This window comes from Dermochelys coriacea, chromosome 5 (genome assembly GCF_009764565.3).
Source record: "Dermochelys coriacea isolate rDerCor1 chromosome 5, rDerCor1.pri.v4, whole genome shotgun sequence".
Classification (NCBI taxonomy): Eukaryota; Metazoa; Chordata; order Testudines; family Dermochelyidae; genus Dermochelys; species Dermochelys coriacea.
In genome coordinates, this window is record NC_050072.1 from 13,922,583 (window position 1) to 13,936,393 (window position 13,811).

A 13,811-nucleotide genomic window follows, 5' to 3' on the forward strand; every position below is an offset into this window, starting at 1 on the left:
TCTGTGCTAAGAAAAATAGACAAAGGTCTTAAATTTTAAGCAAAAAGCTAGTTACACAACTAGACAGGAGGCTAGATGATATAGTGACGTTAATGTCTACCTCCTTCAGTCTCCTGGAGTCAAATCTGTTTTACATCATACTGTACATTAAATCATTTTGATGTTCCATACTTAGAACCTAATGGATATTTGCCCACATTGTAAAATATGTGGTATAACTGGCACTCTCTGCTAAACAGAGATCTAGAACTGAGTGGGATATTGCAGAGAAGGTAATTGGCAGAACTTCCTAGGCTGTTTGCAAAGCACCTTACCACATTTGGCTGCCTCTAGGCAATACATTCAGATTTAGCAGAACTACAATTCAACAAATTGAAAATTAGGGATAAAGACAAGCTCAAATTCTGGCTCACTGGGCAGTTATGCACACCAGAAAAACAGTGCACAAGCTCGTACAGAGTGGGATGCCCCAATTCTGTCTCCTTAAAACACACAAAGAGCCTGATCTGGAAAGCCTATACTACAGAAGACATGAAGAAGCACAGTCAATGGTGACATCTGCAACATCCTGGGAGGAACCTCCCCTCGATTCCTGCCCAGAACATTGGAACAACCAAAAAAGAATGATCCAGAGTTTCCATCTCACATTATTTAAAAAAAAATCCAAAACACTGAGACCCGTGCATCCAAAACACTGCTGGAATTTGGCAGTTTAGACTGACTGCAGTGGAGATATGATTAATATAGTTTATACAGTGGTTGCCATTAAAATGTCAGCACATTTTCCCCAAGATCTAGAATAGCAGATAATTGTGGTATTGCAGATACTACTATGTGGTAATCATTTGAAATTATGACTTTTTAATAATCCTGTTCTTTATTGTTTGTACAGGTGCTACTCTGATGCAACTGAGACTGGGGCCCCATTGTGCTAGGAACAATGACAGTCCCTGCTTTGAAGGACTTGAAATGTAAACAGACAAAGGGTGGGAGAAAGGACATATTAGCCTCATTATACAGATGGGGAACGGAGGCAAAGAGAGTTTAAGTGACTTGCCCAAGAACAGACAGAAAGCCTGTGGCAGAGCCAGGCACTTCCAAGTCCAGTCCCTTACCCACATGCCCATCATTCTTTTGTTTTGCACTTTGCAAGTAGACTTGGCGCTTTGATGTGCTCCCAGCACTAAAGGTCTCAATGCAGCAAAACTCTTAAAGTCTGAGATGAGGAGGTTATGCCTGTTTCAAGGGGCCTGGTCCACATAATATAATCACAGGTATTATTCCTATATTCTTGTTTTTTTCCCCATAATCTGTTTTTTACTCCTATCAAGTTTAATCAGCTTCTCCTTTTTCATATATATGTTAAAATTTGCTACATTTTATTTGGTTATTTTAATTCAAGGTCAAACTTTTAAAACCCTTTCTAGGAATGAAAAAATTATGCAAATCTCACATTGGACTAGATTCGGATCTCAGTTACACCTATAAAAATTATAAGTAACTTCACTGAAATCAGTGAAGTTCCACCAGATGTACTTGAATATAACAGAGATCAGTACTGATAAACTATTTTTCCAATGGCAGTTTTGTTCATATGGAACTACTGGATTGACTACATTTATAGGGAATTTACAGGCCAAATTCTGCTCTCAGTTATTCCAATCCAATTCTGGAGAAACTTCATGGAAGTTGAAGTCATTTTAATGTAACTTTTGGCAATAGAGAAGGTGTGAAATTTCTGGATTATATATTTTGAGTATTTCTTGGAGCATATACATTGCTTCTTGTACTTCTCTCCTAAATTTTTAATAACATTTTAAAAAATGTGGTTAGTTAACTAAAATGTAAACATTTTGGCATAAGGTACTATTTACTTTTCTTCTGGAAAGACTTGACTTTTTTCCCCTCTTGAATTTTTATTAACTCAAGAGATTTGAGACAGAAAACATAGAAAATAAATTTTAAAAATATAAGAAGGACCAAACCATGCTCCCATTGAAATTAGTGGTAGATCTGCTATTTACGACTGAAGCAGTACAGGACCCCAACATTTTGGAAGATATTAATTTGTTGCCTAATTCTTCAAAATGTATGGTTTTAATCAACAGACCAATTCTGCAGACACTTGTGCACATGAGTAGCCCTCCCGATGTCAGGTGAAGGCAGTTATTCATGTGCTTAAGTATTTGCCAGAAAGAATCCTCAGAAAGGGCTATTCTTAAAAATATGAGTGGTACAGGACTAAATAAATCACTACACAACATACAAGTTGCCAACTATCGAGAAAAATCTTCAATGTTGTTGTGTAATTGGGAATGTGTTTTCATGATGAGCTAATTTTAAAGTAAAACTGGAAGGTCCCCTATTACATGTATTCAGAAGATTTACTGTTGATTTTCAGAAATCAATGCACACTTACAACCAGTATGCGTAAAAATCATAATATATGAAACATATTCAACATGTACTTTTTTAACATCTGTACTGTCTTCTACATTTATTAGAAAAGCTCATCTATGCCTATATATTTATATAGATATAGTTACTGTGGGGCCAGCATTTCCATTATAAGTTGAGTTTATATAATGGGATTGTAAAAATTCATTCTGGGGTGATGTGAAATATACAAGATCTCTCTGTCCAGAAAAAATGCTTAACCAAGATACACAAATAAATAAAAACCCCAGTAGGCTTTTTTTTAAAAAAAAAACCATTAAAATAAGAGAAAATACAAATTGGATGATCAGTTTATACTTCTTTTGGGAAAAAGGCTAGGTGCTTGTATAACTCAGAATTAATAAAGCGTTTTTTTGGTTACTAACATTTTGTTAAAAGCGAACAGAATTGGTGACAGTAGCAGTTATTTTGTTACATAAGTATTAAATGAGAGTGTGAAAGATAAGTTAAAAAATTGAGGAATACAGCACAGTTGAGACAGGATAAGATATAAATTATATTAAGCGTGTATATTGTTGTTATACAAGATACAGCCATGATTTCTTTTCTTAATCAGTCCATCTCATTGGGTCTGTCTTTCCTCAAAGAGTTCAGGTGATTTTTTTTAAACTGTTATTCTAAGGAAAACATTACCGTAGTATGATGTCTGCACCACAGGTATAGCTGGTAAACATAGTCCTTCAAGCTTTTAGTTCTCTACAACCACAGAAGCTGCACCCTTAAGTATCCTGTAATCCCCCCATTTCAAAGGAAGTCACAGATGGCTGTCAGATTCTTGGGAAAGCTCAATCCTCTGACATCCTAACACAGAAGTGGGATAGTACTAGGGAAAGTTTTTCTGCACTTGCTTGGTTAAACTTTAAAAAGATAGTCTAAGGTTGTTGGCTCTCTGACTGAAAGCTGCATATCAGAATGGAGGAATGGGCACATGGCATGATGGGTAACTCCTTCAGCCTCCACAAACAGAGATCTTGGGAGTAGAGAGACTTTCTATCAGGCAGAGAAAGGCATTTTTGTAACTCCTCAACCCTTGTCCTTGTGGGAGGTCGAGGCTGGGATGGAAGAAGGGAGAGATTTAAAGGTGACCTGAAATAATAGAGTATATGACTTGTGTGTGTGTGCGCGCGCGTATGTGTGTGTGATGTACAAAGAGGGCCTGAACCTTTTAAAAAGGGGTTTTTTTCCCCTACTTGTTTTTTACCTTAAAAAAAAAAAAATCTAGGAATGTTAAGTCTGGTCTCCCCTGTTTTTCCTGAGGTACTTCCCTAGGGGGCTCAGCATCCATTGTGTACTCTCACTCCTTAATTGAAAGGGAGGAGGTGTTGAATACTTAATGGGCTTCCTTTCTCTTAAATATTAATTAAAAGCTAAATAGATGTCTAAAAAAACCCACACATACTACACAAAACCCAACAATTTTAATCAGTCAAAGGAAAAATCCCTTCCTCTCTTTATAGCACAGCTTTCACTCTGCAGGGCCTTTCCTACACACAAGCTTAGGCCTGTTAAACTAAAGGTGTGTTTTAAAACCAAAGTAGTTAAACTGGTGCAAACTCTTGGGTAGACACTTATTTTAGATTTAAGAGTGGCCTATTTTGGTTTCACTTAATCCTGTAAAAAGCAGATTAAGGCCACGTCTACACTATTGGAAATATAGCAGCATAGCTACAGCGCTGTAGTTTTGCTGGTATAACCCTGTAGTGTAGATGCAGACTATAGTGATGGATGGGGTTTTTTCCATCACTGTAGAAACTCCATCCCCCTGAGCAATGGAAACATTCTTCCATCAACCTAGCTGTGTCTAGACAGGGGCCTTGGTCAGCATAGCTAAATTGCTAAGGAGAGTGCGTTTTTCAGGCCCCTGGCTATAAATTTTAAGTGTAGACCAGGCCTAACTAAACTGAAACAGGCCACTGTTAATTGGAAATAAGTGTGTTTATAGAGGGTGTAGCAGGGTGGGCTCTACTGCTGCCTCTTTGCACAACAGAAACTGGCTCGGAGTCTACTGGTGGTGTATCCACCATGCTCCACCAACACCACCACAGGCCCATGCAACTGGGCTACTTCGAACATCCTCAGTGCTTTAGACCCTCTCTTCAGGACCTGAGAGGGGCAGAGGTCTCTCTTCCCTGAGGTCTGTCTGTGACTGGCCTCAACTAGCCCTGTTCCTTCCTGTGTCTCTATCTTTTTGGGCTGGTGGGCCCTTTACCTCAGCCAGCCTGATCATCTAATTACCTCAGTCAGCTATCTCCAGGGAGCTAATTGGTATCCAAATGATCAGCGTACAGGCTCACCTGTTCACTCCCTGCACTCTGTCACAGAGAGGTTTGTGCCAATTTAATGACATCAGTTTATAAACACACAGGTAAACAGGTGCAAGTTTGTGTGCAGACAAGTCCTTGGCTCTTGTGATGTCAACATTTCACTAGCACTCCAGTCACCAGAGTAGCAAAGACCTGAATTTCTAATTTAAAGAAACCAAGAAATTAAAAAATTAAAAGAAAAAAAAAAGCCCACATCTTCCTACCCAATAAAGAAACAAAAGGGACACAAAACCATGATTTTTTTCACCCTCTGTGTGTCACCTTAAGTGCTTTTCACTTCTATACAGCCTTCCATCAGAGGCTGTTCAAATGCTCTGTAAACAATGACTAAATAAGTTTCACACTGCCCCGCTATACTGATGGGGAAAGTTAGTACAGAAAGACCGAGGGCTAGTCTACACTGAAAAGTTACATTGGCATAGCTATGTCTCTCAGAGGGTGTGAAAAATCCGTACCCCAGAGCGATGTAGCTAAACTGACCTAAGTCCCTGCATAGACAGTGCTGGGTTGAGGGAAGAATTCGTCCATCAACCTAGCTACCACCTCTCGGTGAGGTGGATTACCTACTCTGACAGGAGAGCCCTCTGCCGCTGTAGTGTTTCAAGTGTACACAAGCCTGCAGGTAAGCGGACCTAACCCCTGCTGTAATCTGCCTCTCAGGGAGGTGGATTACCTACAGCAAAGGGAGAACCTATCCTATCACTGAAGTGCTACAGTTCTGGTGCTGTAGTGTTTTAAATATAAATATGGCCTAATTGATTTGGCCACAGTCACGCAGCAAGCCTGTGTCAGGCCCAGGAATACAGCCCGTATTTTCTGACTCAGTTCTACGATTTTCCCCAAAAACCAGTCTTCCTTTTCTCACAAAATTCCCCCTATCTCAGCACTTCCATGCAATTTATTTGTAAACCTGGTCAGCTGGAGTCATGCTCCCCTATCCATGGCTGCCTTAGGGCTGTAGTAACTACTGCAGGCTAGTCCCTGCCTCGGCATCTCACCCCTGTCTGGAGCTGTCTATTGTCTTATTTTAAAGACTTCAACAGCAGGCTGACTCTCCCCCTTGGATAGTTCAGCCTGCCATGAAGTCAGCATTCATAGCCTGCCTGGATATCTCTCTCTTAGAGGCCATTGATATTTTATGCTGGATAGAGCCCATGTACATAAAGAACCAGCTGCAGTGGTGGAGCCATAAGAGTCTACGAGATAAATAAATATGCATTTAAAAATATAGACAGATTTTTAACTGGAAGACTGTGAGATCTCCAAAAGGAACCATTCTGTGTTAACAAGTAAATAATGGTTGCTAGAACATATATACAATTCTTGAAGAAATCCTACCTAAGAATGTATTTACTTAAAACACTCAAACACCTTCTAAAGGAGCCATGTCACATTTTGGGATTAAGTAGTACGTAAATCAGGATTCAGGAAAATACATAAGCACATATAAATACATATATAAATCTCTCTCTCAAAAGCTAGACGTTTAAAGGTTAATTTGCCTTAAAAAAATAAATAAATCAGGAATCAGTTGTACTTCTGTGCAGATAGACTATATTTCATTTAATGTTTAAAAACAAAGACTGATTTTTTTTAAAATCTGTATGACTAGAGAGTGCATAAGGAATGAAGAATGGGCTCCAGTATTACCAAACTCAAAACATATAAAAACCATTATCAGGGCCTCAAAAATCATGAGTTTAAAAAAAAAAAAAATCTTCCAATTTGAAACTAAAGAAATTTTTATTTGCCTTTTGATTTTTGAACCCTTAGGGTACATATTCAAGCTTTCCTCTGTAAGCACAAGGGCTAAGAAATTTACTTTTGTAATGGAAGCTAAGATTCTTCATGCAACCACAGGATTCCAGGAGAGCTGGTCTTACAAAACACCAAATATTGATAAAATCAAGAGACTTGGCAACACTGCTGAAGGCTCTTTGGTAAAAACCTGAAGACGCAGAAGCCAGTTATTTCAAACTGAAGGCCCCAATCTGTTCTGTATGTAGAGTCCCACTGAACAATTTGCAGGGTCAGGGCCTAAATCTGCAATTTTGCCCTTTTCTCTCCCCATACCAGAGTTTTGGCTTCTCTGGTTTTTGCCACCAGCTTGTGTGAAAATGTTAACGTCATTTAAATTTGGGGCCCGGTTCTGAAGCTACTGGGGCCTACTTATGCAAATAAAGACTGCAGGATTGGGCCTGTAATTTGCTGTGCTTAACAAGCATTGGGCCACTTTGTACTCTCCATTACTCTGGTGCAAATCTACAGTAATTTCATTGACATCAATTGAGGTACTCTGGATTTACATTAGCAAAAAGGAAAACAGATTTTGGCCCATTGATTATAATTTAGATTTTTCTGAAATCACTGCCATGTCATTCTTACAATTAAAAAAAGATCTGAGAATCAGAAATGGTCTTTATAATTTTGAGCATCTACTTCATGACTCCCAAAATTTCTTACGGAGCCAAAATTTGAGGCAGTTTGAGTATACTCCTTGTAGAACTGAGCTTTTCTGTAAACAATATGCAGTATTTGTAGTGCACCACAAATTTTGGCCTCTCTTTTCTTCAGCTCCATATGCTAAAGGAAGGTCAGGGTGGTAAATTATCACAGCTTTCCCAAAGAACTGGACCAGTTATGTAAGTCAGTCACAGGTAGCTCTTGAAATAGCCATGGGAATTTGAATAATTGAGAACTCTTTCCTGAACATTGCTTGATTGAAAAGAAAAAAGAATTTTCACTGACTGTTTGTTGGCTGTACAGTACAGGCTGTTTCAGTCCCAATCCGCTTCAGCCTTGGAAATAGCCCTGGTTAATTTGCATGCTAGATTGTGTGTGCGTGCGCACTATCCCAACTGTGTTTCTATAATATAAAAGATATTGAGCTACTTCTAAAGCTATTTTTATTCTGCTGAACTGATTAACATAAGTTGAACATGTGCCAAAATATTTCTAAACTATTTCTTCCATATTTTGAAATGTGCAGTTTTAAGTTTTAATTTATAATTATATAAAGTCAATTGAATACTTAGAAATTTCTGGGAAGCAGTTTGATAACACTGACTCCAACAGAATGACATTGTAAATATGTTATGAATACCTTGACTTTGTGCAGGAGCATTTGGGTCCAATCCTGCATACACTTCCTATCATACCTAGTCCCACTGAAGATAATGGGACTGCTTATGGTAAGATAGCAAAACACCCAATAGTAAGCATTTTCATAAATAGGCCCTTAGATATTTTTCAGTTCTCTAGCAGCAATTTGTTCTACCTCCAGTCCCAACACTCTTAACCATTAAAGTGTTGCCGATCATTCCTTAGTATCTTTAGGACTCTTAACAGATTCCAAATATGCAATGTTTTATACATCTTTGAGAACTGAAATGTACATTTTGTCATTGAAATATATGACTATCACTGTTTAGCAATATCAGTGAATGCAAAGCATTCAGATTTTTGCATAAGGTTGCAATATAAATAGTTAAATAAAAACAACCACATCACTATAATTTGTCTAAAAAATTAGCATAGATGGAATCACTTGAAAAAGCAAAAATTAACTTTAAAAAAATTGGCCACAATGAGGAATACAGACAAGGTGTCCTGTATTCTTACTAAATCACTCAGGATTACTTGTTACTATCATGGAAGTTTAATCAATAGCAAGTATTTTAAGGTACCTAAAATAATCAGGTGATCTCTACTGACCCACAATAACATATCAATTTCTTCATCACACATTCACATTATTTAAAATGCTACTGCTTTCTCCCCCCCCCCCCCACATAACAATAATAAAAGGCACCAGAGATGCATTAAGTATTTTAAAGAAATAATCTTTCAAATGCAATAAATTTACCAATGCAATAAATTTAGAAATGTTTGTGATCTTTTTCAATTGTTCTCTGCTATTATATAAGATTTCTTTAAGATCCTATTTTCTTCATTTCCACTCCTTGTACAACTCTCTCTCTCTCCCCCCCCCCTCCCCGCTTGCTCTCTCTGTCTCATTTGACAGGCAAATTTGCAGACATTGCCTGAGGATAACAACCTCGTTTGACAGTCAATTAACCGTGAATAGTCAAAGCCAAGGCAGTTTGCATTACATAAATGGAAAATTAGATTCTTTTTTCCCAAGAAACAAAACCCTCTCCTTAAGACACTGCAATAGACAACTTAGTATCAAAACTTCTAATCACGTCTTTCCCAAACCCCTTGGAGACATTTAGCAATCAGTAAAAGGTGGTTTCATTTAATTTGTATAATGTAATTTTTGTAAATGTATTATACATTTTGTGTAGAGATCATTATCATGGAGATAATATAAATGTTGGCATAGATGTCATAAAACACCTTTAATGTCTTTCTGACAGATATTAAAAGCAATAAGCTGTGATCCTTTTTAATGGAAGGTTTCAAAGAGAACATTTCAATTATTGTCATTTTATGCTTTTCCAGCCTGTTTCAATGTGTAACCTGATCTATTTCTGAAATTTCTACTGAAATATGCCCAGCAATTAATAATCTTATTGCTATTAATGTCACCGTTTCCCCCCTATTTGCATTTTTCTTAGTTATATCTACTTGGAGTTGTTTTTATCTTTACCCTTGCACTAAATATTCAGACATTTGATTATGAATTTAAGTCTCTGTCTGCTTATCCTCTACACTTTCCTGAGCATACCTGCTATATCTCGCCAGAAGTCTCCTCCTGAAGGCTCTTCTGTGATGAAAAAATTATGCTCTTTGTTCTTATCTAAAATAAAAACAAATGCAACACTTAAAATACTTTCAGTAGCAGGAAATAGCATACCCAAGACAACAGTAGACTCCAACAAAAATAGATATCTAATATTTAAACACACACTCAGATGTGTTTTGGATGTGAATGAATATTATGTTAAATTGCCATCAAAGAGGCTATTAGAATGTTTTTTTCTTAATTGAAATCATGGAAGTGATTTATTTTTTATTTAAGTCATGTTATAGCGAACACACTGATACAACCCACAGAGTTGTGATTTATTAAGTCTTTTGGTGACTGGATCGATTTTAAAAAAAGAAAAATATATGTGTCTTTACCTGAAAAGTGACTGTCCTCTTTGGTAGCCAAAATGACTTGGTTACCCTCCTTGCTTTTCTGATTCTACAGGAATAAAAATAATTAAACACACAAAATCAATATCTAGAGACAAATCATATGCAGATATACAATCCCAGGCAAATACCAAATCAGCAGAAAAAGGGCATCAATAGCAGTGACTATTGTGGAATCCCCCATGACATTATCTTTGCTGATTGCCTTTCTGGAAACCTTATAAATCTTGTAGAGGTCAAATATGTTACTAGCACCTATATACAACTTCTACTTTGAGTGTTTGTGGGGTGGTGGAGGGGTAATGGAGCTTGGAGGTGTGCAGGTTGGCCTGGATTATTTTCTTCCTTGAGCTAATTTGCCATTGGTAGATTTAACTGGACAGGAGCTATCAGAAAGGACCGAACTCTTCCATCCATTGAAAACAACTTACTGTAAGGAGCAGGGAGTAAGACAAGATGACCTAATAAATCTTCTACACCTCTTGACTTCTAGTACTAACATTTAAATACAGAATGAAGCCCCCAAACCCTCCTGTGGTCCGGTCGGAATTATGTCTAAATTGCTCTATGTTTTTAAAAACACAGGTAAGGCCTTCAAGTGGCTCATTTGTAGGAAACAAGAATATCCTTTGGGGAAGGATGTAACCTTTGGAGCAGATCGCTCTCCCTTACTTCTGTTTTAGGGGGATGGTTTCTCCACTTTACAAACCGAAATCTACTGTAAAGGAAGAGAAATAACCCTCTACATTCGGTCTGAATTCAAGAACAATTGGGCCGATGTGTATGAACCACCCTGCATTTTTTATTTCTGTGGGGAACGCGAGCGATCCATCTTCCTTACGCATATGGAACCGATTCAGCCTAAAGGTGCATTTCAATAATAATAATTAGCTGGAAGGAGCCTAAAGGGGATATTTACATCTTTGTAGGAGGGCTGCTCCTCCAGTGATGGATGGTGCACTGGGCTGCTGCTGCTGCTATTCCCCCCTTTCGGGGGGCCAGGGGGAGGAGGATGCAGCTCTGCACTGGTGTCCCCGAGTTCCTCCTCTTGCTGCTGCCTGGAGGAGTTGACGGAGAAGAGGCCAGTAGCAGCAGCCCGGTCCCTGCTGCCTCCTCCTTTCCCCGCCAGCCCCCGGCTCTGGAGGTACCGGCTGCTCCCCCCTAGGGCGTCCACCCCTTGGTCCCCCTCCTGCTCCTCCTCCGGCTGCTTGTGCCCCTCCACGTCCACCTCCTGCTCCTCTTCCTCCTCCTCCTCGTCCTCCTCCTCGCTGCTCTCCTCGCTGGGGTAGCTGCAGCTGGTGCCGCCGGGGGAGAGGAGGCGGTGCGGGGCCTGGGGCGGCGGCGGGGGGCGCTGGCAGCCCGGCTCCTCCTGCAGCAGCAGCAGCGGCGGCGGGGAGGCCGGGCGGCGGGGCCCGCTGCCGGCCCCGTGCAGCTTGGCCAGGCTCTCCGAGTCCTCCTTGCCCCCCACCGGCCGGAAGGCGCTGGAGTGGTGGTAGCCGCCGCCGCCGCCCGCCTTGCGGCCGGCCGGCCCCTGCAGCAGGTGGGGGTGGCGAGCCGGCACCCTGCCCCCGCCGCCGCCGCCGCCGCCGCCCGCCTCGGCCGCGGGGGACGCGGCGTCCCCGCCGCTAGGGGGCGCCTCGAAGAGCGGCTCCCGGGGGGCGGCCGCGGCCGGGGGGTTGCCCAGCCCGGCGGCCGCCGCCGCCGCCTCGCCGCTGGGCTCGGCCAGCTCCAGGAAGGCCTGGCGCAGCAGGCCGGGGCCGTCGCCCAGGGCGCAGCTGAGGGCGCTGGGCGGCGGCGGCGGCGGCGGCTGCAGGTAGGTGGGCACCGGCAGGCCGCCGGGGGCGCGGGGCGGCCAGAACATGCAGAAGGGCGGGTAGAAGGCGGCGTCCTTCCGGCCGGGCCAGAAGAGGCCCGAGAGGCCGCCGGCCGCCTTGGGGGCCTCGCCCGCCGCGCCCTCCTCCTTCTTGTGGCACAGGCCGAAGGCGGCGGCGGGGAAGCCGTAGGGGTGCGGGAAGAGGCCGCCGCCGCAGCCGGGCAGCTTGTGCAGCACGCCGCCGAAGGAGCCCTTGCTGGGCACCGGGATGACCGGGTAGCTCCGCGGGCTCTTGCCGCCGCCCTCCAGCTCCTCGTCCTCCTCGAAGCGGCCCCGCTTCTGCGGCAGCTCCGGCGGCGGCGCCCCCAGCAGGTGCGGGCTCAGCAGCCCGCCGCCCGCCGCCTTGGCGGAGCCCAGCGGGTGGCACTGGGCGGCCGCCGCCGCGCCGGGCTGGGGCGGGGCGGGCGGCAGGGCCCGCTTGCGGCTCCCGCCGTTGAACATGGCCTTGACGTCCTCCCAGGCGAAGACCAGCTCGTCCTGGGGGCTCTTGTCCGTCAGCTTGAGGTGGCGGCGCCAGGAGTTGAAGTTGGCGGCGTCGGGCTGCGTGTACTTGGCCTCCGGCGTGCGGTGGGAGTGGAAGATGAACTTGTTGGGCGAGAAGTACATGCTGCAGTAGCTGCACTTGATGCACTTGGCCCGGGAGCTGTTGTAGCGGGCCGGGATGAAGCTGCCCCGGCAGCCCCAGGCGCACTCGTGAGACACGTCGAAGGCGAAGTTGTCCGGCAGCTTGGGGGGCCGGTTCTCCCCCAGGAAGGACTTGCAGAGCCGCTCCGCCTCCCGCTTGGTGATCATGCCGCAGCGGCGGGAGGAGATGGGCATGGCCCCGGCCCGCCGCAGGATCTCCAGCTGCACCGGGGTGCACTGCACGCAGGTGATGCCCAGCGCCACCCTCCTGTTGTGGATCTCGTTGTAGCTGAAGTTCTTCAGCAGGGTGTTGGAGATCTGCGCCAGGCACAGCCGCTCCTGGCCGTCGATCACCAAAGACACGATGGGGATCCCGTACAAAATCACCTGGCCCACTTGGTTAGGCTTCATGCTGGCGTGGCTGGCCCGCGGCTGGCTCATGGAGTCCGGCTGGTAGGTGTTGGAGGGGGAGGAGAGCAGGATGTCCGTAGGTCCTGGCAGGGGGCTTGTCGCCATCTCTTCAGCGCTCAGCCTCGGGAGTCTTCTGTGGCCCACTGGAAGAGAAAAGAACATGGGTCTGCTGGGGATGGGACAGTGAAGCGAGGAAAGGCAAAAGCTCACTCCTTTCTGAGGCTGCATACTTCTGGGCAGCCCCTAGCACATTTGTCCTACTGTATTATATAACCGCCGTCGCGGGCCAACCCACAACCCAACCGAAGTCCCACGCTTGAGTTTCTTCTGTCAGGGGCTGGGACGCACTTTGGTCTATTGACAAGTGAATCGGACGGAGGAAAGTTAAATCTTTTGTAAAAAAACGTGGACGCGAAAAGGTTTTCAGTCCTGACAGGCGCTTATACACTTATTCCAGTCTAGCATGCGCTGGAAAAGTACAAACGTGACATCTAAAAATGGGAGAGAGAAGGCAGGTAATAGCTTTTATTAGACCAACTTTTGTGAAAGATATTACCTTACCCACCTGGTCTCTCTCATATCCCGGAAACAACAGGGCTACAACACCACATCTAAAAAGGAGTCATTTCACACCCTAGGATTGTTTTCTGCATTCCTACCCTACCTTGCACATCTATTGACTTCAGTGGGAGTTCTGAATGGCAAAGAATCTTAAAATGTATTTATCCTAAAACGTATTTAATATGACTCGATTGTCCTTAGTACCAGGTTTAATTCACAATTTTGAATCGAAAGTTTAAATAATTTTCTAACATGAAACGAAATCCACATCACCAACGTCTTACAGTGAGTGGTGGTATTTTTGCAGTGGCAAACGCTGTCTTCAGTCGGTTAAAAGAAAAATTTGGAAAGCTGCTAAACCAAAACGGAAACATTTTAGTTAATTTTGGCGCATCAAATGTTAACTATAGTATCTACTGAGATCAACAAGATGAATCTGGATCGTCATTCCTGAGACC

The 13,811-nt window shown here is 43.4% G+C and overlaps 1 protein-coding gene across 1 annotated transcript in view; it reads right to left on the reverse strand.

Moving 5' to 3' along the window:
• Nucleotides 1-13,063, reverse strand: part of SKOR2 (SKI family transcriptional corepressor 2) — a 38,989-nt gene extending 25,926 nt beyond the window's left edge. The window contains exons 1-3 of the mRNA XM_038402313.2: nt 10,804-13,063; nt 9,870-9,933; nt 9,472-9,543 (exon numbers count right to left, since the gene is read on the reverse strand). Coding sequence (XP_038258241.1) covers nt 9,472-9,543; nt 9,870-9,933; nt 10,804-13,020 — 2,353 coding nt within the window. The 5' untranslated portion in view covers nt 13,021-13,063. The remainder of the gene's footprint in view (nt 1-9,471; nt 9,544-9,869; nt 9,934-10,803) is intronic.
• Nucleotides 13,064-13,811: the final 748 nt, after the last annotated feature.